General features: G+C 37.4%; 1 protein-coding gene across 2 annotated transcripts in view; it reads left to right on the forward strand.

The window, feature by feature from the left end:
• Positions 1–21,607, forward strand: part of SPATA6 (spermatogenesis associated 6) — a 121,583-nt gene that overhangs the window by 22,266 nt on the left and 77,710 nt on the right. For both annotated transcript variants that reach the window (XM_014737483.3, XM_001494616.6), the window contains exons 4-5: positions 12,968–13,009; positions 14,042–14,166. In XM_014737483.3, the coding sequence (XP_014592969.1) occupies positions 12,968–13,009; positions 14,042–14,166 (167 nt within the window). The remainder of the gene's footprint in view (positions 1–12,967; positions 13,010–14,041; positions 14,167–21,607) is intronic.

Consider the following 21,607-nt stretch of genomic DNA (forward strand, 5'->3'; position numbering starts at 1 on the left):
ATAGTGTCTGTCACTTTTGTTTTTTTAATGCTGTGCATGTTAGACAAACCAGGTCCTTTAGAGTGTCCTACGGTTTGGATTGGCTGATTGCTTCTTTAAAGTGTTGTTTATCTTGTTTACTGCTTATATTATGTAAAATGCTAATTAGACCTAGAAGTTTAATTAGATTCAGGCTTATTTTTTGGCAAGAATCCTTCACAGTTGGTGCTGTGTACTTATTATTGCATCATATCAAGTGGTATATAATGTCTGATTGTCATAAATTTAGTGATGTTAAGGTTGATTGTTTGGCTTCAGGCAGCATCAGCCTGATTCTTTCATTGTAAAGTTTCTCGTCAGCCTTTCATTTAATAGCTTTAGCATCCATTGAGATCCATCTTTTCATTAAGGGTTACAAAATGTGATTTTTCTAATATTGTCATTCTTTCTGTATTTATTAGCTGGAACTCTTTTATAAAAGAGTTTCCTTATCAGCAGTTTGCTTACCCTGCAATACAGTTCTCATAGGAAAGGCAAGGTCATTCTTCTCTCTTTCTCTTACTTTAACAGCTTTAGTGAGGTATACTTTACGTATCACAAAGTTCGCCCATGGTAACTGCTATTAAATGATTTCTAGAAAATTTATACAGTTGTGAACCTATGCCCACTTCCAGTTCCCAGCAACCACTGATCTATTTTCTGTCTCTCTATATAAATGGATTGATATAATATGTAGTCTTTTGGCCTCTTTCACTTAGAATAATATTTTTGAGGTTTATCCGTGTTGCTCTATGTATTAGTAGTTAATTCCTTTTTATTGATGAATATTCCATTTTATGGAACTTTTTTCCCCTTCCAAAAACTGCAAAAAATTGCTGAAAGAAATTAAAAATCATCTAAAAAAAAAGGAACAACATGGCGTGTTCTAGATTGGAGATTTGATAGTTTATGAAGGCAGTGCTCCCCAAATTTATCTCTAGATTTAATGTTCCTTCTATCAACACTATTCTTCTTCAACACTCTTCCTATCAAATCCTAGCCAGCTTTTATGTAGAAATCAACAAACTGACTCTAAAATTTATATGGAATGCAAGAACCTAGAGATAGTCAAAAACAAAGTTGAAAGACTGAACTCGATTTTAAAACTTACTCTAAAGCTACAGTAATCAAGACTGGTATTGACATAAGGATAGCCATTTGGATGAATGGAATAGACTAGAGAGTCCAGAAGTAACCCTTCACATTTTTAGTCCATTAGTTTTCAATAAAGATGCAAAGCCAATTCAATAGGGGAAAGGGTAGTCTTTTCAGCAGGTGATGCTGGGACAACTGGATCTACCAAAAAATCTACCAAAAAAAAAAAAAAAGAATAGAAGGAAAGAAAGAACTAGACCTTTACCTGTCAGCATGCACAAAAATTAACTCAAAATGAACCATAGGCGTAAATGTAAGGGATAAAACTATAAAATTTCTAGAAGAAAAGTTATGAGAAAGTTTTTGTGACCTTGGGTTAAACAAAGATTTCATAGATATGACACCAAAAATGTGATCCATAAGAGAAAAATTGGGCTTAATAACTTTTGTTCTTCAGAGGAAAGCATTAAGAGAATGAAAAGACAAGCCACAGAGTAGGAGAAATTATTCACAAATCATTTATATGATAAAGGACTTATATTTAGAATATTTTTAAAAAAGAAAAAACCTTACAACTCATGAAGACAATGCAATTCAAAAATGGGCAAAAGATTTGAATAAGCATTTTATAAGAAAAGATATATGAATAGCTAATAAGCACATGAAAAGATGCTCAACATCATTAGTCATTATTGAAATGCAAATTGAAAATACGGTGAGATTGGGGCCGGTCCCATGGCCAAGTGGTTAAGTTCAAGTGCTCTGCTTTGGCACCCCAGGGTTGCTGGTTCAGATCCTGGGCGTGGCCCTACACACCGCTCATCAGGCCATGCTGTGGTGGCATCCCACATAGGAGAATTAGAATGATTCACAACTAGGATATACAACTAAGTACTGGGGTTTTGGGGAGAAAAAAAAATACAGTGAGATTGTGCTACACACCCACCAAAATGCCTATATTCTAAAAGACTGAAAATATCAAGTCTTGGGGATGATGTAGAAAAACTGAAACCATCATACATTGCTAGTGGGAATGTAAAGTGGTACAATAATTTTGGAAAACAGGTTGACATTTTCCTTAAAAAGTTAAACATATATTTAGCATACAACCCACCCTATATCCATATATTCAGCAAAATTGTTCATAATACCCAAAAACTAGAAACAATCCAAATGTCCATCCAAATGACTGTAAAAAATAAATAATTTATCTGGAGATATATTTTGGCAGAACTACCTTCATAAACTATCAAATCTTTGACCTATGAGCATGTGTCATTCCATTTTTTTCTTTTTTCGGTTATCTTTAATTTCTTTCAGCAAAGTTTTGGAGTTTTCATTATATAGGTTAATGTATTTCTTTTGTTAAATTTAATCCCAAGTATTTTATTCTTTTTGATACTATTATGAATAGAATTTTCTTACTTTTTTAAGTTCATTTTTGCTATTCTATAGAAATAAAATTGTTTTTATATATTTATGTTGAACCCTGAACCTGTTTGTATAGGATTGATATTATTTCATCTTTAAATATTTGTTAGAATTCACCAGTGAAGGCATCTGGACTTTTTGTGTTTGTGCGGGAAGGTTTTAAATTACTATATCAAATTCTTATTATATATCTGTTTCTTCCTAAGTTAACTCTTGTGTATGTATTTTTCTAGGAACTTGTCCATTTCACCTAAGATGTCTACTTTGTTTGTTTAAAGTTGTTCATACTTTTCCCTCATGATCCTTGTGATTTTTACAGGATTAGTAGTGATGTCCCTTCTTTCATTACTGACTTTGATAATTTGTGTTTTCCCTCTCTTTTTCTTGGATGGTTTAGCCAAAAAGTTTATCAATTTTGTTGATATTTTTGAAGAACCAGTTTTTTATTTCAGTGATTTTTCTGTTATTTTTCTCTTTTCCATTTCATTGATTTTCATTTTGATCTTTATTATTCCTTTCTTCTAGCTACTTATGCATGATTTACTCTTCCTTTTATAACTGCTTGAGATGGAAACTTAGATGATTAATTTTAGATATTTCTGTTTTTCTAATCTAAGCATTTAAAGCTATAAATTTCTCTCTACACATTTTTGCTGTTTTTTGCTGTATTTCTTGAATTTTGATGTTTATTTTTTGTTTCCATTAATTTCAAGGTATTGTCTAACATTTTTGTGTGATTTCTTCCTTGCTCTTTGGGTTCTTTTGATATATGTTCTTTAGTTTCCAAATATTTTGGGACTTCTTATATTTTTTTCTTAATGTTGGTTCCTAATTTAACTCTGTTGTGGTGAGAGAATATACTTTATAAGATTTCAATCCTTTTAAATTTATTGAGACTTATTTATGGCCTATCCTAAGGCTTATCCTTGAGAATATTCCAAGTGCACTTGGAAAGAATGTGTGTTATGCTGTTGTTGGTTGACTTATTCTGTATCAGTCTATTTCAGTCATTTAGGTCAACTTGGTTGATAATGTCCGAGTCTTCTAACTCCTTGCTGATTTTATTTCTGGCGGGGAGAGAAGGTCTGGTTGTTTTATCAGTTACAGAAGGAAGGGCATTTGAATGTCCAGCTATAATTATTGAATTTTCTGTTTTTCCTTACATTTATATCAGTTTTTGCTTCATGTAATGTGCTGTTTGTTGATTTATTGCTCCTCAGTTCCAAATTCAGTCTTCTGGTCTGCTCTGTGGTAATTGATCTGGGCCCTTTAAATATTTCTTTTCTTTCCGGCTGGCACTGAAGCTCTGCGCAGGAGAGGGCCCTGGAGTAACACGGCAGAGGGAAAGGGTTTTGCTTCCAGGTGCTTTTGCTGCTGTGCTTGCTTGGCAGCCTCCTGCATTGCACCTGCCTTTTCCAGCACCAGACTTCTGCCGCCCTTACAGCTGCTCTGGTGCCCAGGTACTACAGTACGTGGTGGCCAATAGCAGCTTCCTTTAGCCGTCCCCCTTCAGGTGCTTTTGCGGTAAAGTGCCTCTGGTGAAACACCTCCCTGTGCATAGCTTTCCTGGCACCCTAGAGGGATGATTTCTGACAAATTCCCTAGGCACGTTTCCAGTAAGTTCTACCGGCATGGCACTAGAGCAACTTTTCTCTCTTTCAGTGAGCCAAGGTTGTACCCTCTCTGACAAGTTCTGGATCTCAGCACTGAGGAGGAGGGCTTCGGAGAGCTCTTCCTCAGGTGCACTGTCTGAGCCCTGGAGTAATAGCTGCTCCTTCTGTCTGCTGTGCCTGTATTTTTAAGTTCTCTTTACATCTTCCTGGACAATGCTGCATTACTTTAACTCCCATTATAGTCTATAGTTCTTTATATTAAACTTTCCCTGTGTGGGTTCTCTCTCCTAATTGGACCCAGATTGACATATTTATTTTGAGGCTCTATTTTAATTGTTTGTACATTTATAGTTGTTTTATCTTCCTGGATCTTAACCTCATTTCTGGTAGTAAAATTCACAGTAGCAAAATTGTGGAAGTTTCAGGCCTCACACCTTCCTACCATGTTTTTAAGAATAAGAGGTCTGTGTTTCATAATTTTCATCAAGTCTTGATTCATTCTAATCACAGTTGGGTGGGCGAGGTCATATGCTCTTGGCTCAGCTCACACATGTTCTGCCTTTAGGTCAGGTAGTGCGTGGGTCAGCTTTTGAACCTCGCAGATCTGTAATGGGAGGGCAGGGGAGGGGCAGGCTGTGGAGACAGCTCACAGATGTCCCTGCGGTGAGCCTCCATAGCACCGAGACTTTGAATTTAAACAGGGTGATGGTGGAAATGGTAGAAACAGCTCCTTGAGATAGAATATAAAATTGAGTCCAAAGAAGTAAAGCCGGCTTTATGTCAATGGAAAAAAAGAGAAGCATTTCAAGTAAGGAAACACTGAACCAATGTACACTCTTCCAGAATTTTCACTGACCTATTCTACTATGGCATTGTAAGTCACATATACCATTTCCCATTGTGTAACATACGAAACGATTTCGTGCTTGTCTGTCTAAAATCTAAAATTCATTCATCAAGAATATGTTATCTAAATAGCAAATTGAGCATGGTCCAAATGCTCAAGGAAATCTGAGGACCCCTTAAGTGGACAGTCTGATGAATGGTCAGATCCTTGAGTAACCTCAGACGAGGTACCTGGAACAGTCCTTGGTACACAGTAAACACTTAAAATGTCCCTTGTTTATTATTATTGATGGTGTGTTATTATTATTACTATTATTAGTGGGGAACTTACCAGTTCCATTTCATATCATATCTGCACCTCTGAAGGAAACTCTAGAGGCCCAGAATCACCTAAGGTTCTGGGGAAATATATATATATGACATATGAAATGATATCGAATGCCAATGATATTTAAAGCTATAATAGGGCAATTTTAAATTCATAGAAAAGGCATTCTCTTTAGGGGAACAGTTTTAATCCTGGAATCGACCAGAATAAAATTAGTTATGGCTAAACTATACCCTGGGAGCGATTTTTAGGCAAGAAAGAGAATGAAGTTTTCTACTTCATAGATTTCTCTATTGAAACTGTAGATTTCCATCCTTTCTCCGTGAAGGTTGACAGATTCTCTTCTGCAGTCTCTCTCCCTCTCTCTACCCCTCCTTCCTTCCCCTCTTTCTCACAGTATACTTCCACAAATATACTGAGAAGCTCTTCTATAGATACGCGTATTGCTTGCTCCCTCACTTTTTTCCACTTACTGCTCAGATTTATCATCAAAATAAGAGAACTTTCCTCACCATGTATCTAAAATAGCACACCTTTTTGGTCAATATCTCAATCTCTATCCCATTTTCCTTAGAGTTCTAAAGTTCTACGATGGGATATTTTGAGAGTAAAAGAGTATGCTTTTAATATTTCCACCAAGACAACAGGTGTATAAAGGGTCCTGCTCAGAGCAAATAGGAAAAAATGATACTCCTGTTTTTCTTCTTAGCACTAATATATTGCTTACTTTTTATTTTCTCTCTCATTAAAATGTGTTTCATAAAAGCAGAGACTTCCCTGTGTGTTCACTGCTGTGTCTCTCGTGCATCTGGCACTCCCTGCACACACTAGGTTTTTGACATCCAGGGGGTTAAAATATCATGAACACCTCATATAGCTGCCTCTTGTTATGACTTTTATGATTGCTGGAACTGTCCTATTTAGAGATACCTACTTCTAGCGTTATAATCCTTTGATTAGGAAGTTTATTTTGTATTTGAAAATTTATAGTATAATAGCTGCTCTGGCTTCATTCCCTTCCACATTTGGAGAAAGAGAAGACGTGACTTTATGTTGCGGTAGATTACTAGGTGTCCCTATTGCTTTCTCTTGCCTGTAGGGAAAAGTAGCGTTTTCATTAGATCCCCTGTTTCCCAGCTTCTGGGACTTAGTGCCCCCCTGGTGTCTGAGGTATTTAAAAAGCTCTTAGGAGGAGCTTTGAAGGCTGAGCGTACGTCCTCCCAAGTCTGAGACTCTGTGACTGAGAGTCCCCCGCCTCCATCCTCAGGACAGCTCCTAGGACTCGGGGTGTGTTTTACATCCACAATGGCAAAGGCGTTCTGACCAGCTCACTTTGTTGTTCGGGCAGGTAAACGGGCGTTTAGAGGAAATTATGAACGGAAATATGGAAATTACCAGCTGTTCTAGCTGGTGCAGAGGGTTGACAGCACTCTGGCAGTCTCCCTTAGGGTACTCACTGTGGCTTTTGATTTGCTGTATGTGACCAGGATTCTGGAGTACTGTAGTGCTTATGCTTTATAACTCACAGTAAAAGTACATGTGAAAAGGAGAATTTTTACAGAGGAAGGAGGAAAATCGTCATTATTTAGTTATACGCTAAAGGGCAGGTGTAAAAGGAGGCTAATAATACTGTAGGTTCCGGTAGGTGGAATTTACATTAACTCACTACTTGGTTTCTAGCAGCATTTGTTCTTTATAAAGCTTTTTCTTTAATAATTTAAGGTCTTTCTTCCTGAAGTATTTTTGTCAAAATGTATTTTTTAAATGTAAAGGAATAGAAGATTGTTCGTAGAAACTAGGAAATAGTGTTTTTCAGTAGAAGTTAATTTTATTATTCTGTGATACTTGCTCTCAGACCAGATATATACATACATACACACACACACACACAGACACATATCTATGCATATATGTAAATATTAATGTCTTACATTTTTAAATGTGATTTTTGCTTATGTCAAAATTACATTATTTTTAATTGGTTATAGAATTATGTTCTTTTCTTCTTATCGGAGTTATATGTAGTCTACAAAGTTTACTCCAAAGACCGCCATCCTGTGGCATCCCTCTCCTCCATCATTTCTCACTCCCCTAGGGACTGCTTTTTCTTTCTCTTAAATTGTTTTTTTTTTCCATATCTTTAACATGCTTATATTGCACTTGAACATTTTCAATTTTAGACAGTATGTCTTCTTTCCCCTGTGGAAAATGAAGATTCAAATACTTTTTGTACATTCTCTGCTTGCCCTTAAAACATATATATGCCCATTTTCTGACTTTCTCTCCCCAATACAGTTCTATCACAATTGTGGTTTATATTGTTATGACTATGTAAGAGGTATTTATAGCTGAACCGTGTCGTATACATACTATGTTACTTTTCCTACAAGACTTTTTGTTTTCACTTGAATTAATAATTATTTTCTCTTCTTTGCTTAGTTTTATAGTTTATTTTAGATTTTTAATCATTTTCTCAAAGTTTAATGTTCTTTCACTTATAAGTCATTTTTGTTTGTTTTTTCTGCCTAGATGCCTAAGATATTTTTTATTTATCTTTAAAGTTTGGTAATTTTACTAGAATATGTCCTGAAGTTGTTTTTATAGCTTGGTATTTGTAGGTACAATGTGTTCTCTTTCATTTGTAGTTTCTAATCTTTTTTCCTTTTGGCGGAGTTTCCATTTAGTATTTATTTTCTTCCTTTTCCCTAGTTTTCTTCCTCAGGGACTACTATCGTGGTAAGCAGGGTCTTTTCGCCTGTTTAATATTTGTTATTTTCTCCCATATTTTAAAATCTTTTTTCATTTCTTATTGATTAAAAAATCCGTTTTTTGTTCTATTTCTTTTAAGGTATTATCTGTTATGTTTATTTGCTTTTCTGTTTATTTTATTTTAGTCTTCATTTCTAAAATGACTTCCTCTTCTATTTCTGCTTCTTTCCTGAGTTATACCATCTCACTTCCGTGTTTTTCTAGTTTTGATTTATGTAGTTCTTCAGTATCTTGTATTACTTTCTTCATTTTCTAATAGTAAACTTTAGTTTTGATTTATTTTGTGAATGTATCTTTTTGGCTGCTTTTATTGTACAAATTTTTTTCTTTTGCTCATTATTAATTTTTTAAATAAGAACTTGATATATATTTGGCCTTGATGCTTTTCTTTGCTCATTCGTAATTGAATTTAGTTTTTTCCTGAACTTTCAGAAGGAAGTGTGATTCAGGATAACTTTAGCTTCGCTGACCTCCTTTATGTAGTGTTCAAAGTATGATGGCTTGCTTTCTGGCATTTTTCTGCCTCTGTTCTGTTCAACTTTTGTTAGTCCTTTTTTTCCCCTGGGTTTTCTTTTCCTTCTATTTTTTTAATCCTGTTTAATTTGTATTCTATTGTGTACAGTAGTTTCTCCTACTGAAGTTTCTTTGGCTCTATCCTGATTGGGAACCCGGGGGGTCAGTGTCTGTGGTAGAGATCACTCTACCTTTTTCCAACCTTACTGTAGATCTTTTGAACTCCCCTGTTACTGGAATGGGCAAGCTCCCTCCCATTCGCAGCTGCTTTTTTCAAATTGCCTCACTGTGCTTCCCAGCGAGCACCTGTTGGCTCTTTTGGGGTTCTCTTCCCAGTTCTTTTAGATACCTCCTTACTTCCTTCTGCTTCCTCCTGCATTAGATGCTGATACCTTGCAGGTTTTTGTGGCTGTTAGTGGTTTGTCACCATCTGCTTTATTTTGGGGGTTTGTGGGGATATCTTGTCACTTTAATTTGTCATGGATGTTGTCCACTGTAGGTTTTGAGTTTGCTTTGTAATTGCTGTGTCTGTTTTTATGGGAGAATTTGGGGAGACTTGAAAACTCTGCTGCCTCTGCTTTTGTTTTCTGTTTCGTGTTTTTGCTTCTGTCCTTCATATTAAAGGATATCGTCTAATTGTTGGCCATCTGTTCATATTTAATGGTAGAAACTAAAATGCTTTTGGAAGTTATGTGGCACAGGTGCCTGGCACTACTGATTACTAAGTTTGTTGGGGGTTGCTCCTGGATGGAGATTGTCAATCGTAGGGTGCTTTCTCTGAGGCATTTTATTGGAAAACTTATTATGTCACTATCTTTTTATGCCTCTTTGCTTCAGCGGGTCATGTTCAGTGGAAAAATCATTCATATCTTTCTCCCAGAGGCTGTAAGCTAGGCTACCGCTGTTTTTAGAGGTTTATGGAGAAAGGAGTCGTAGTAAAGTCTCTTAATCTGTTTTCATACACTGCCCCTGCTGTCACCTGTACCTGCTGTTTCCATTCCAGTGAGGATGACAACTCCTGCTTCTCTTCCTCCTCCTCCTGACACCAGGTTATTTCCGGTTCATCCTTATCACTACGATGTTGTCTTTTAGGTGCCCTATCCACAGCGTGGAGAATTTATGAAGGCCCCCCCGCTTCTTAATAGACCCTGCAGTCATATTTTGCTTCTAGGTCTGTGAGACTGTCAAAATCTCAGCTAAGTTTCAGTCTTTCATTTGCCTTTTCTGAAATTAGCAGATGCCCTTAGGGAGAAAGCAGCTCCAATGTCTGGCTCATCTCCCTAGCTTTCCCTTCTTCTCCCAGATCTTGGCCCTGTAATGCTTCACTGCCTTATTAGCTTCTCTGTGCCTTTAAGCAGATTTTAAAAAATAGTTTGACCAGATGTTATTAGTTCTCTTAGTGGGTTGATGGGTCTGCTTGTGTAAACTGCCATTATCCAAAGCAGAAATCTGTTCCCCATTAATATCTTTTCTGCTCTCATCCTGTCTCTCTGTACTCTCCCATCCTTCTCCTTTCCCAGATTATGTCTGTTTTATTGTTCTCAGTATCTATTATTGGGCTGATATTGCATAGTTAATTATTACATCTCTCTGTAATCTATATTCTTTTCATTTGATATATGCACAATCATATTTCTACATGTTTATTTTTCTAGATGAACTTAGAATCATTTTTCAAGGTCTATGATAAGTCTCTGAGTTTTCATTGTAATTAGATTTGGGGAGAATTGGCATTTTTACATTATTCATTCTTCTCGTCCAGATCTGTGATGCATATAGATTTATTTAAACACGTTTTCTTTTAATCTGTTGCTAAGGTTTTGGGGGTGGTGTATGCTTGGCATATATTTCTTATTTGTATTTCTAACTACTATATGCTTTGTGGCTTTTGGGAATAAGGTCCTTCAATTTTCTTTTCTTTTTTTTTTTTGTGGTTGATATACAATAAAGTGACAAATAAAATATATTGATCATGTATCCAGTCATTTTACTGAACCTTCATATTGAATCTAATGTCTTTTTGGTCTATTTCAAATATTTATTTGTGATTTGTCTGAATATTTAAAAAATACATTATTAATTTACATTGTAATCACAGTGTGTGGCCTATAATACTACTGCTTCTTGGAATTTATTGATTTTTTTCCCCTGAGTATCTATGATAGGGATCAAATATAAATATAACCTGGCTGCTTAAAAAAGGTGTGTTCTGGGGTCAGCCTGGTGGGATGGTGGTTAAGTTTGTGCACTCTTCTTCAGCGGCCCAGGGTTGGCAGATTTGGATCCCAGGTGCGGATCTAGCACCTGTTGTCAAGCCATGTTATGGTGGCATCCCACATAAAATAGAGAGGAAGATTGACACGAGGATGTTGGCTCAGTGACAAGCTTCCTCAAGCAAAAAGAGGAGGATTGGCAACAGATGTTAGCTTAGGGCCAATCTTCCTCACAAACAAAGCAGACAAGACAGTTGTGTTCTCTTTGCGTTGGTTATAGCCTTCAAAAGTTTCTATATCTTATTTTACATTATTTGTTTCATTATGTCAGATATCACATCAAGGCTGACATATAGGAGATTCTTAATAAATATCCATTCCTCAAAGCAAAGGAAATCATCAACCAAAACAAACTACAGAATGGGAGAAAATATTTGTAAACCATATATCTGATAAGGGGTTAATGTCCAAAATATATAAATAATTCATACAATTCAATAGCAATAAAACAAACAATCCACTTAAAAAATGGACAGGAGATATGAATAGACTTCTTTCCAAAGAAGACATACATATGTCCAACAGGTAACATGAAAAGGTGCTCAACATCACTAATCATCAGGGAAATGCAAATCAAAACCTTAATGAGATATCACCTCACACCTGTTAGAATGACTGTTATCAAAAAGAAGAAATAACAAGTGTTGGTGAAGATGTGGAGTAAAGGGAACCCTTGTGCACTGTTGGTGGGAATATAAATTGGTTCAGATAGTATGGAAAACAGTATGGAGGTTTCTCAAAAAATTAAAAATAGAACTACCATATGATCCAGCAATTCCACTTCTGGGCATTTATCTGAAGAAAATGAAAACACTAACTTGAAAAGATATATGCACGCCCATGTTCATTGCAGCATTCTTTACAATAGCCAAGATATGGAAGCAGCCTAAGCCATTGATGGATGAACGAATAAAGAAAGTATAGTATATATATACAATGGAATATTATTCAGCCATAAAAAGAAGGAAATTTTGTCATTTGCGATCACATGGATGGACCTTGAGGGCATTATGCTAAGTGAAATAAGTCAGACAAATACTGTTTGATCTTCTGTATATGTGAAATCATAAACAAACAAACAAACAAACACAAAAGCAAGCTCATGGATGCAGAGAACAGACTGATGGTTGCCAGAGGCAGAGGGGGTTGGAGTGGGTGAAATAAGTGGAAGGGGTTAAAAAGTACAAACTTCCAGCTATAAAACAAATAAGTCATGGGGATGTAATGTTCAGCATGGTGACTATAGTTAATAGTATTGTATTGTATATTTTAAAGTTGCTAAGAGAGTAAATCTTAAAAGTTTTCATCACCAGAAAAAAAAGTTTTGTAATTGTGTATGGTAATGGATGTTATTGTGGTGATCATTTCACCAATCTTAAGTCCATATTACTAAGTGAAAGAAGCCAATCTCAAAAGGCTACATAACATATGGTTCCAAATATGACCTTCTGGAAAAGGCAAAACTATGGAGATAATAGAAAGATGAGTGGTTATAGGAGCGGAGGGGGAGGTGAAGGGGAGGAGAGAAATGAAGAGGCAGAGCACAGACACTTTCCAGGGCAGTGAAAATACTACGTATGATGTTATAGTGATGGATGCGTGTCATTATACATTTGTCCAAACCCACAGAATGTGCATCACCAAGAATGAACCCTAGGGTAAACTATATGTGACTTCGGGTGATCACGATATGTCAGTGTAGGTTCATCCTTGGTAAAAAAGTACCAGTCCTGTGAGTGATATTGATAATTGAGGAGGCTATGCCTATGTGGAGGCAGGGAAATCTCTGTACCTCCCTGTCAGTTTTGTTGTAAACCTAAAACTGCTCTAAAAAATAAAATCTTAAAAAACATTAGGAAAAAACACCCAAAGAAATTGAAGGGTTAATCCCTACTATAGATTAGTAAAACTGTAAGAGACGTATCAACCTAAAAATATGTATATACACAGTAAATGTGCTAAGATATAAGCATATGTAGTCTACCTAGTAATTGTTTGGCTTTTAGATACTTCTGTGCTAAACTAAAAAATTTTTATTTATTAATTTTATTTATTTAAGGAAATCTTTTTTAAACTTTCAGATGATACAGCCTTGTTTGAGTTGATCCAACTAGTTCCACCAGGTACTGTATTATATTTTGATAAGGTAATTGGTGTGTGAGCCCATTTCAGTGAAATTCTTTTTAAAACTATCACTTTTTCCCCTTCTTTCCAAATTAAGAACAACATTGAGTTTTTAGTGTTGGTCCACTATGTGTAAAATATCAATAGACCAAAATTATATATTCAGAAAGATTGACATAAATAGCATTTGAACACATTGTTCTAAAGTTAAATAAATAGTAATAATTGAAATTGGAAAATAACATGATATTATCTAGCATATTTTATGACATTCATAAAAATTGACTTTTAAGTTTTTGTGATTTATCTCACTCTGTATGCCTCTGTTGATAAAGTAGTTAATTATCTTTGTTTTTATGTGTTGACTGTTATTGGGAGAGGAGGGGACTAAAACTTTACCTATTTAGTAAACCTATCACATCTCTGAGATAGAGCGAGTTAAAATATAGAGGATAGTTTTATTTCTGTTACTGATTTCTATGATTATAGAAGAAATCTATCTCAATCAAATAATTATTTTATGTGAAAAATGGAGAGCTATGTTTTATTCAAAACTAATAATCTGAAAAATTTTGAATATTAACGTACATCCCTAATTCAGGTAGCCACAAATTCTAGAAAATGCCTATGTATTTTTCAACATGTAACCTAATATCTTATAATGGCAGGTAGACAAGAATGGAAGATAGAAAAAATTTGTGGAGATGGTAATTAAGTTTTAGATGTGTAAATGTCATACCAACTTGATATGTTTACAAGGACATTTTTTTTGCCCTGGGAACTCATAGGTACTCACTAAATCTACAAAAGGGAGAGGGAGAATTAGTAATCTGTACTGCATTTCTGAATAAGGAAATGTGTTAATCCATTTAACATAACCTTAATTTAGTTTTCCTTTCGTAGGAAAAAAACATGATCCTGAAGCACTTATTTCAGTAAGGCATCAGGCATTATATATATTGTAGTTGATGGTTTTGTTTCTAAATAGAATATTTTGTTATAATTTGAATCATAAGATATCTTTCTTGTAGTGGGTGAAACACTGTCTACATATGAAGAAAATACACGAGATTTCATGTTCCCGGGTCCAAACCAAATTTCTGGACACCATGATTCAAACCGCCAGGTTACCATGAGGAGGATTTCTGGCCTTCGAGTAAGTGCTTTTTACTGTTTTCTGAATCAATTTGTGATATGGGATTATTGTCAAAAACCACCACATAGCCCTCAGATTTGAAATGTGAACTAATTCAAAGTTTAATTTGGTTCAAAGTATAATTGTTTTATGAAGTTATGATGTTATCTTATACATACTCAAATCTAAATGAAAATAATTTAACAAAACACATGCATCTTTCATCCAAAATTAGCAAATGTTATTTGGCCTTGTATACTTCAGGTTTCTCTTCTCTTCTTCTCCCACCTCTCCCCCTCCTCACTGTGCCTATCTGTTTCTCTCTTCTCATCCCTTTATTTTTCTCTCAAAAGAATGATCAATAAACATTTGAAGAGGTGCTCAGTCTCATTAGCATGTAACGAAATCCAAATTAAAACAACCAGATGATTCCATAAATTTAATAAATCTGACAATATCAAAAGTTTGAAAAAATGGAAACTGTTACATGCCATGTAAATTGGAACATCACAGTTCAGAATTATCTAGTAAAGGCAAGGATTCTCATAGCCTGTTACTTTCTAAGTGTGTATCTTGGAGCTGTGTTCTCTCTGTATACTAAGAGCCCTCTTTGGAATGTTCATTTGTAGCATTGTTCATAATAGTGAAAAATGCAAATAATTGAAATGTCCATTAGTAGGAGTTTGGATAGATTAATTATTTATGTTCCTGTGATGGAAATATATATTCATACATCTAAAAGTGAAAGCTGCGTTGCGACGGCCGGCTCTCCTATCTTCCTCCAAATTCCTTCAACTTTCCGTGGATGATTTCAAAATATTTTTATCCCTGAAAATGTTTTCCACTTAGAGAAACTAAGAGAAGCCTCTGCTGTTGCAAAGAAGAGAAAAGCAAAAATTGTCTAGGTGGAAATAATTTGGACAAACTTCTGTTTTACTAACTTTATAAAATATTAGAGTAGTCTGAGTAAGGAAACTGGGGAGATCTATGAGTCAATATGGTGACTTAAGTAATTTCTCCTGTAGGTCTAGGTTTATGATGCGCTCTGCCCTAGGAGAGAGCAGCTTCAGCTCGCTGAAAGTCTAAAAGCTGACTAACTAGCCAATCTGTGAATGTGTCCCTCCTTTGGGATATTTTCAGTGTCTGTCAGACACCTTCTATACTATCAGAGTCTTCTTCAAAGTGTGTTTCAGCAACTGTCTAGAAACCTGCCCTGAAAAAAATACCTGATTTTAAAATTATAGTCTTTTAAAAGTAATTTAAAATGCTGTATTATACCAAATTGGCAATATAAACATAAGAGTATGGACTATTAACAGGTATCTTTCTTCATTTAATTTGAGTTACTTTTATATATATTCAGATGTTGGATTACTAAGGCAAAATATATGTGTATAAAGGTGGGACTTCTGGTAATGATGGTATAAAGAGATTGATATTTCCTCTCAGTGCACAAAACAAGGATAAAACTGGGTAAGATTGTCACAAACGACAGTATCAGGACACTGGAAACTGACTGGCAATTAAGACAATCAAGACAAGACAAACTGGGGGCCAGCCCCGTGGCCCAGTGGTTAAGTTTGCTCACTCGCTTTGACAGCCTAGGCTTTGCTGGCTCGGATCCTGGGCATGGACCTACTCACTGCTCACTAAGCTGTGCTGTGGTGGCATCCCACATAGAAGAGCTAGAATGACTTACAACTAGGATGTACAACTATGTGTTGGGACTTTGGGGAGGAAAAAAAAAAAAAGAGGAAGATTGGCAACAGACGTTAGCTCAGGGCCAGTCTTCCTCACTGAAAAGTATACCTTAAAACAAACAAAAACCAACTTAGAGAAAAACCCTATTGAAAAAAAAAAAAAAAAGACAAGACAAATTAAGAGTATTTATGCTTGAATAACTGCTAAAGTTTTGGGTAAAAATGGCAGGAGTATGTGGCTTTCTTGCCTGGAACAGCTCCCTTACTCTGTGTGGCCAGTGAGAATTGTGTCTTCACCAAGCCTGGGGCTGGGCAGAAAAAGCAGCTTTGCTCCCAGAGGAGTCAGAATCAATTTTGGGCAGTGGGACTGTGATATTGTGATTTATAATAAGAAAAATATATTTGGTCTTCATCCCCGTTCTGGCACAGAGCTCCTAAAACCCTTGGAATTTCCTAAGTGATGGGGGCAATAAAGATGTCTTTTGTTATATTAACGAGACTTTTAGAAAAAGTCCCCAGGTAACCTAAGGGTGGGGGCTGGTTGCCAGGGTAACCAGCCTTGTGATTAGGGAGTTGGAAAGTTTCAGCCTCACCCTGACCTCTGGGAAGGCTAGAGGGGCTGGAGACTGAGTTCAGTCACCAGTGGCCAATGATTAATCAACCATGCCTATGTAAGGAAGCCTCCATAAAAGCCCAAAAGGACTGGGTTCAGAGAGTTTCCAGATTGGTGAACTCATAGAGGTGGGTGCTGGGACAGTGGCATGCCCAGAGAGGGCATGGGAGCTTCGTGCCCCTTCTGACGTACTTTGTCCTATAAATTTCTTCCATCTGTATCCTTTATCATATTCTTTTATAATAAACTGGTAAACAGTGAATAAACTGTTTTCCTGAATTCTATGAGCCACTCTAGTCAATTAATTGAACCCAAGTTGGTGGTTGTGAGAACCTCAGATTCATAGCTGATTGGTCAGAAGTGCAGGTGACAACCTGGACTTGTAGTTGGTATCTGAAGTGGAGAGGGGACAGTCTTGTGAAACTGAGCCCTTAACCTGTGGGATCTGATGCTATCACCAGGTACATAGTGTTAGAACTGAGTTAAATTGTAGGACACCTAGCTCCTGTCGCGGAAAATTGCTCGTGGTGTTGGAAAACCCACATGTTGGAATTGATGTCAGAATCACAGGGACAAATAGTGTGGCTTTGCTAGCTAAACGTGGCGGGTTCAGATGGGAGTGGGTGAGGAAACCCCACAGCTTGGCTAGGCCGATTGCAGTTCCAATTAGAGTGTGCAGCATAACTGCCAGAAGGTTGACAGGGAGATCTTGGAAGTAAGGGAGCAATGAAAGGGCTGAGATGATCTCCCTACCCCTTCCTGGCTGACTGTGAAACTGTGCATGTGCAGGGGAGACAGTGAGAGCCCAGCAAAAAGTGAAAGCCAAGAGATACTAGAGACCTGGCTGTCTCTTTGAGTGCATTCCCCAGCCCAAACACAGATAATCCACGGAGTGTAATGGAACACTTACAGGTCCATTGGAGACCACTAAGCTATGCATGCACAGGTGAGATCCCTAGAAAGAACAGAAGAATAAAAGACATGGCACATATATAAACTGAACAGCAAAGTGGCAGATATAAATCCAATCGTATCAATTATTATATTTAAATGTGAATGGACAAAACACTCCAGTCAGTGGTTTGTCTTCCTCAGAATTCTTGTGATTCTGCGTAGACATTTGTCTGAGTCTCAGGTTGTCCTCATCACTGTGGCAAGGATTTAAATCACATCTGGGATTAAATCCTGGCACTATCACAGACTACCTGAGTAAATTGGAACAAAGTGCTGTAACATGGAGATGTCATAGGGCTGTTGGGGATTAATGAAAACTTGTAAATGGTTATAGCAGTACCTGGCATGTGGGGAACACCCAGTAGATGTTAGTGATATGACGATGGCTGTGGAGATCATGATTGTGGTGGTGGAGATGATGATAATATCTCCTTTAGACAGTGAACTCTATAAGAACGGAATCTGTGACTTTCTCATCTTTGAATTTAACTCTTAGCACAGTACTTTGCATGGAGTGGGTACTTAAATTCATAGAGGAACTAACAGTTGAGAAATCTTGCTTGAGTTTCCAGGCTGCTGGCTTGCTTACAAATTTCACACTCAAGACTGCAGTATCAGCTTCTGCCTGAATTTCTAGCCTTCCAGCCTGCCCTGTGGATTTTGGACTTGGTACTCTTATTATTGTGTGAACCAATTCCTTTAACTAAATCTCTCTCTCTCTATGTATCGTATTAGTTGTATTTCCGTGGAGAACTCCAACTGATACATATAGGTTTTGAAAGCTTAGTAAAAATAATGGATAAAACACTGAGTATTTTCTCTGTGACCAGCAATAATATGGGGAGGGGTAAAGTGATAATTTGCCATCAGGCTATGGTAGTTATAAACTCTGTCCACAAAGGACTTGATACTTCTCTCTTCCAAAGGCAGAGCTAATTCCATGGACTAAACTTAGTGACCCTAACAGATATAATGTGGTGAAGTGACAGTATTAGACTTTTGAGACCAGGTCATTAAATGCGTGGTGGCTTCCTCGCTCTCACTCGTGTCTCCCTCACTCTGGGGTAAGCCAACTGCTCCGTGTGAGGACACTCAGGCAGCTCTGCGGAGAGGGCAGAAGCTGGAGCAGCATTGCTAGAGTGTGTGTGAAAACTTGAGGAGCCTTGGAGAAACTGTCAGATGAGTGTTTGCAGGAAAGGGAGGTAAATGCTATTGGAAGCTAGAGGGAAGGGGCATCTTTGTTATGTAGTGAAGAAGGTTTAGCAGCGCAGTGACCTTCAGTAATGTGGGATGTAGAGAACACCTAAGGAAACGGGGAATCTGTCTGCAGAGCCTTTCAGACAGAGTGTTAGAGGGGCTGCCTGGTTCCTTCTTGCTGCTTACAGCAAAATATGAGAGAAGACAGAGAAGCAAAAGGAAAGGCTGTTAAACAAAAGGAGTTGGAACTTAGTGTTTCCAAAGATTCCTAGCCTTTCCCAATAGCAAGTAAAGCTAAAATTAAGAAATTACATCTGAGAAGAAATCATTCCAGACACTTTCAGGAAATTGTGGTCTGATGGTGAAATCAAGGGTGTGACTGTAAAATCCTTCATTAAAATCTGAGAAGGATCCAAGATGTTACCTCAGGAAATAATTTAATCAAACATAGTTTGTTGTGTTTTTTTCCCCCCAAAGATGCTTGAGGGCATTCTCCCTCACCAGTCTCAGCAGAAGCCCAATATTGAGAAAGGTGTGGCTTTTGTCTAATGGAATCAGTTGCAATAAGGAGTTCACATTAGGACCAAAAGTGCTTTTTTTTTTTGAGAAAGGTTAGTGCTGAGCTAACATCTGCTGCCAATCCTCCTCTTTTTGCTGAGGAAGACTATCCCTGAGCTGTGCCCATCCATGCCCATCTTCCTCCACTTTGTATGTGGGACGCCGCCACAGCATGGCTTGGTATGTGGGTGTAGATCTGCACCTGGGATCTGGACCCTCAAACCCCAGGCCACTGACGTAGAGCACACAAACTTAACTGCTGCACCACTGGGCTGGCCCCCAAAAATATTTTTTAAGAGCATTATATTGGCAGAAACATCACCAGCTTGGTCTGAAATGGAGACCAAGCTTTTACAAAATGAAAAGGCCTTTGGATCCCCAAAATTCTGTTGACAGGACCCAAGCTCGGAACCCTGTGCACCTCCAAACATAGTCTACCTCTCATTGCAAAGGAACGATAATTCGCAGGATGGAAGTGGGAGCAGAGAGTGAGCCAAGAACAATGGATAGTTATTTCTGAGCAGGAATAGGACTAAACTAATTGAGGAACTTCTAACATTTTCCTGGCTGGATTTTGGAATTGCTGTGGACCAGTGATTCCTGTTTGCCTCTTGTTGTCTCCCTTTTCTAACAGAAATGTCTATAGTGATTATCCTGTGCCTGCTGCACGTGTGTACTTTGGGTATGTGTGGGGTACATGACCTGTCTCTTTAGTTCATGGGTCTTCTAATTGTGAGTATTCTAGAAACTGCACTTAAAGAACCGCAACTGATGAGACTGAGTAAGGATTTGACTTAGATGCCAACGTCCTGGATTTCAAGCTGAAGTTGTAAAAGGACGACACTTTTTTCTTTTGTTTTTTGTGGAGCATAATGTTTAGTTTACACATGGGAAAAGTGTAAATAACTTTTGTTCAGTGGGTGGACTGTGGTGGTTTTAAAATATGCCCACAAAATTTTTAATATTCCTCTGCTGAAAAGGTAGCCCGACTCCTTTGTCCTTGAGTGCGGGCTGTTTTTAGGGACTCGAATGAGTAGAATGTGAGAGAAGTGACGGTGTTGGACTCTGACGCTGAGTCGTTAAGTGATTGTGGCTTCCTCCTCGCTTTATTTGGGATCACTTGCTTTGGGAGAAATAGCTGCCATGTCATGAGGACACTCAAGGAGTCCTGTGGAGAGGTTTGTGTGATGAGAAGCGGAGTCCTCTTGCTAAAAGCTAGAAAAGAACTTTGGTCTCCAGCCAACAGCTGTGCGAATGAGCCCGGGCAGGAAGCAGGTCCTCCAGCCCCAGGCAAGCCTTCAGATGGCTGAAGCCCAGACAGCATCTTAACTGTAATCTGGTGAGAGATTTCGAGCGAAAACCACCTGGTTCGGCCTCTGCCAGGTTCCTGACTCACAGAAACTACGTGAGATAATAAGTGTTTACTTATGTCTGAAACTGCTAAGTAATATGCTGTGCAGCAGTAGCTAACTAACAACTAGGCATAGTGGACATCATTGATAAAAGATATGTTTGCTGAAAAACAATTGTTCAGTTAATTATTAGGCAACTCAGATTTACCTTTTCTGTAACACGTGAGGTTTGAAACTCTAAAGTCAGTAGATCAAAGGCTGGATTTGTAGAGGACAGATGTCTGACTTCTACTATATTAAAGTGAAGCTGCAGTGGACGCAGACAATATCTTTTAATGTTTTGGTGAATGCATAATTTATGTGCTTCCAAATATTTTCTCATGTGCTTTGTGACTATTCCTTTGAATTTTGTCCTTTGTCTCTACTTTTTTTTCTTTTCTTTTCTTTTGCTGAGGAAGATTCACCCTGAGCTAACATCCATGTCAATCTTCCTCTGTTTTTTAGTATGTGGGCTGTCAGCACAACATGGCCACTAACAGAGTGGCTTAGGTCCATGCCTGGGAACTGAACCTGGGCTGCCAAAGTGGAACGTGCTGAACTTAAGCACTAGGCCACCAGGGCTGGCCCTGTCTCCATTTATTTAAAAACAATGTCCCAGCTGATGATTGGAATGTTGTGAGAAATAGAAGCCAGGTTTGTTCATAGATCTGAATATAAGCTACATTTTGGAAAAAGATGTTGGAGGAACTGGTAGAGACTTCTCTCTCTTCTCTTTTCGAGAACTGTGTACCTAGCAGCTGTGATTTTTTTTCCTTAACGTGAGGAGATTGTCCAAAGAATTTCTTGATTATGTAGTTAAATATGTCTTAATTTGTAAAAGTAAAAAGAGCTGAAATCCATTAAATATTTTCATATACTTATGACTTTAATATTATATAATAGTTTTAAAATTTTAGAATAATTTGGCAGGGAAAGGCTTGAAAATGAAAAAAGTATATTGATTTTTCCGTAAAAGTAGTATGATCACTCGCAAATGAATCAGCGGCAGCAAGGAAAGTTTCTTGCTGGCATTCAGCATGACTGTGTTG

This window comes from Equus caballus, chromosome 2, assembly GCF_041296265.1.
Source record: "Equus caballus isolate H_3958 breed thoroughbred chromosome 2, TB-T2T, whole genome shotgun sequence".
Classification (NCBI taxonomy): domain Eukaryota; kingdom Metazoa; phylum Chordata; class Mammalia; order Perissodactyla; family Equidae; genus Equus; species Equus caballus.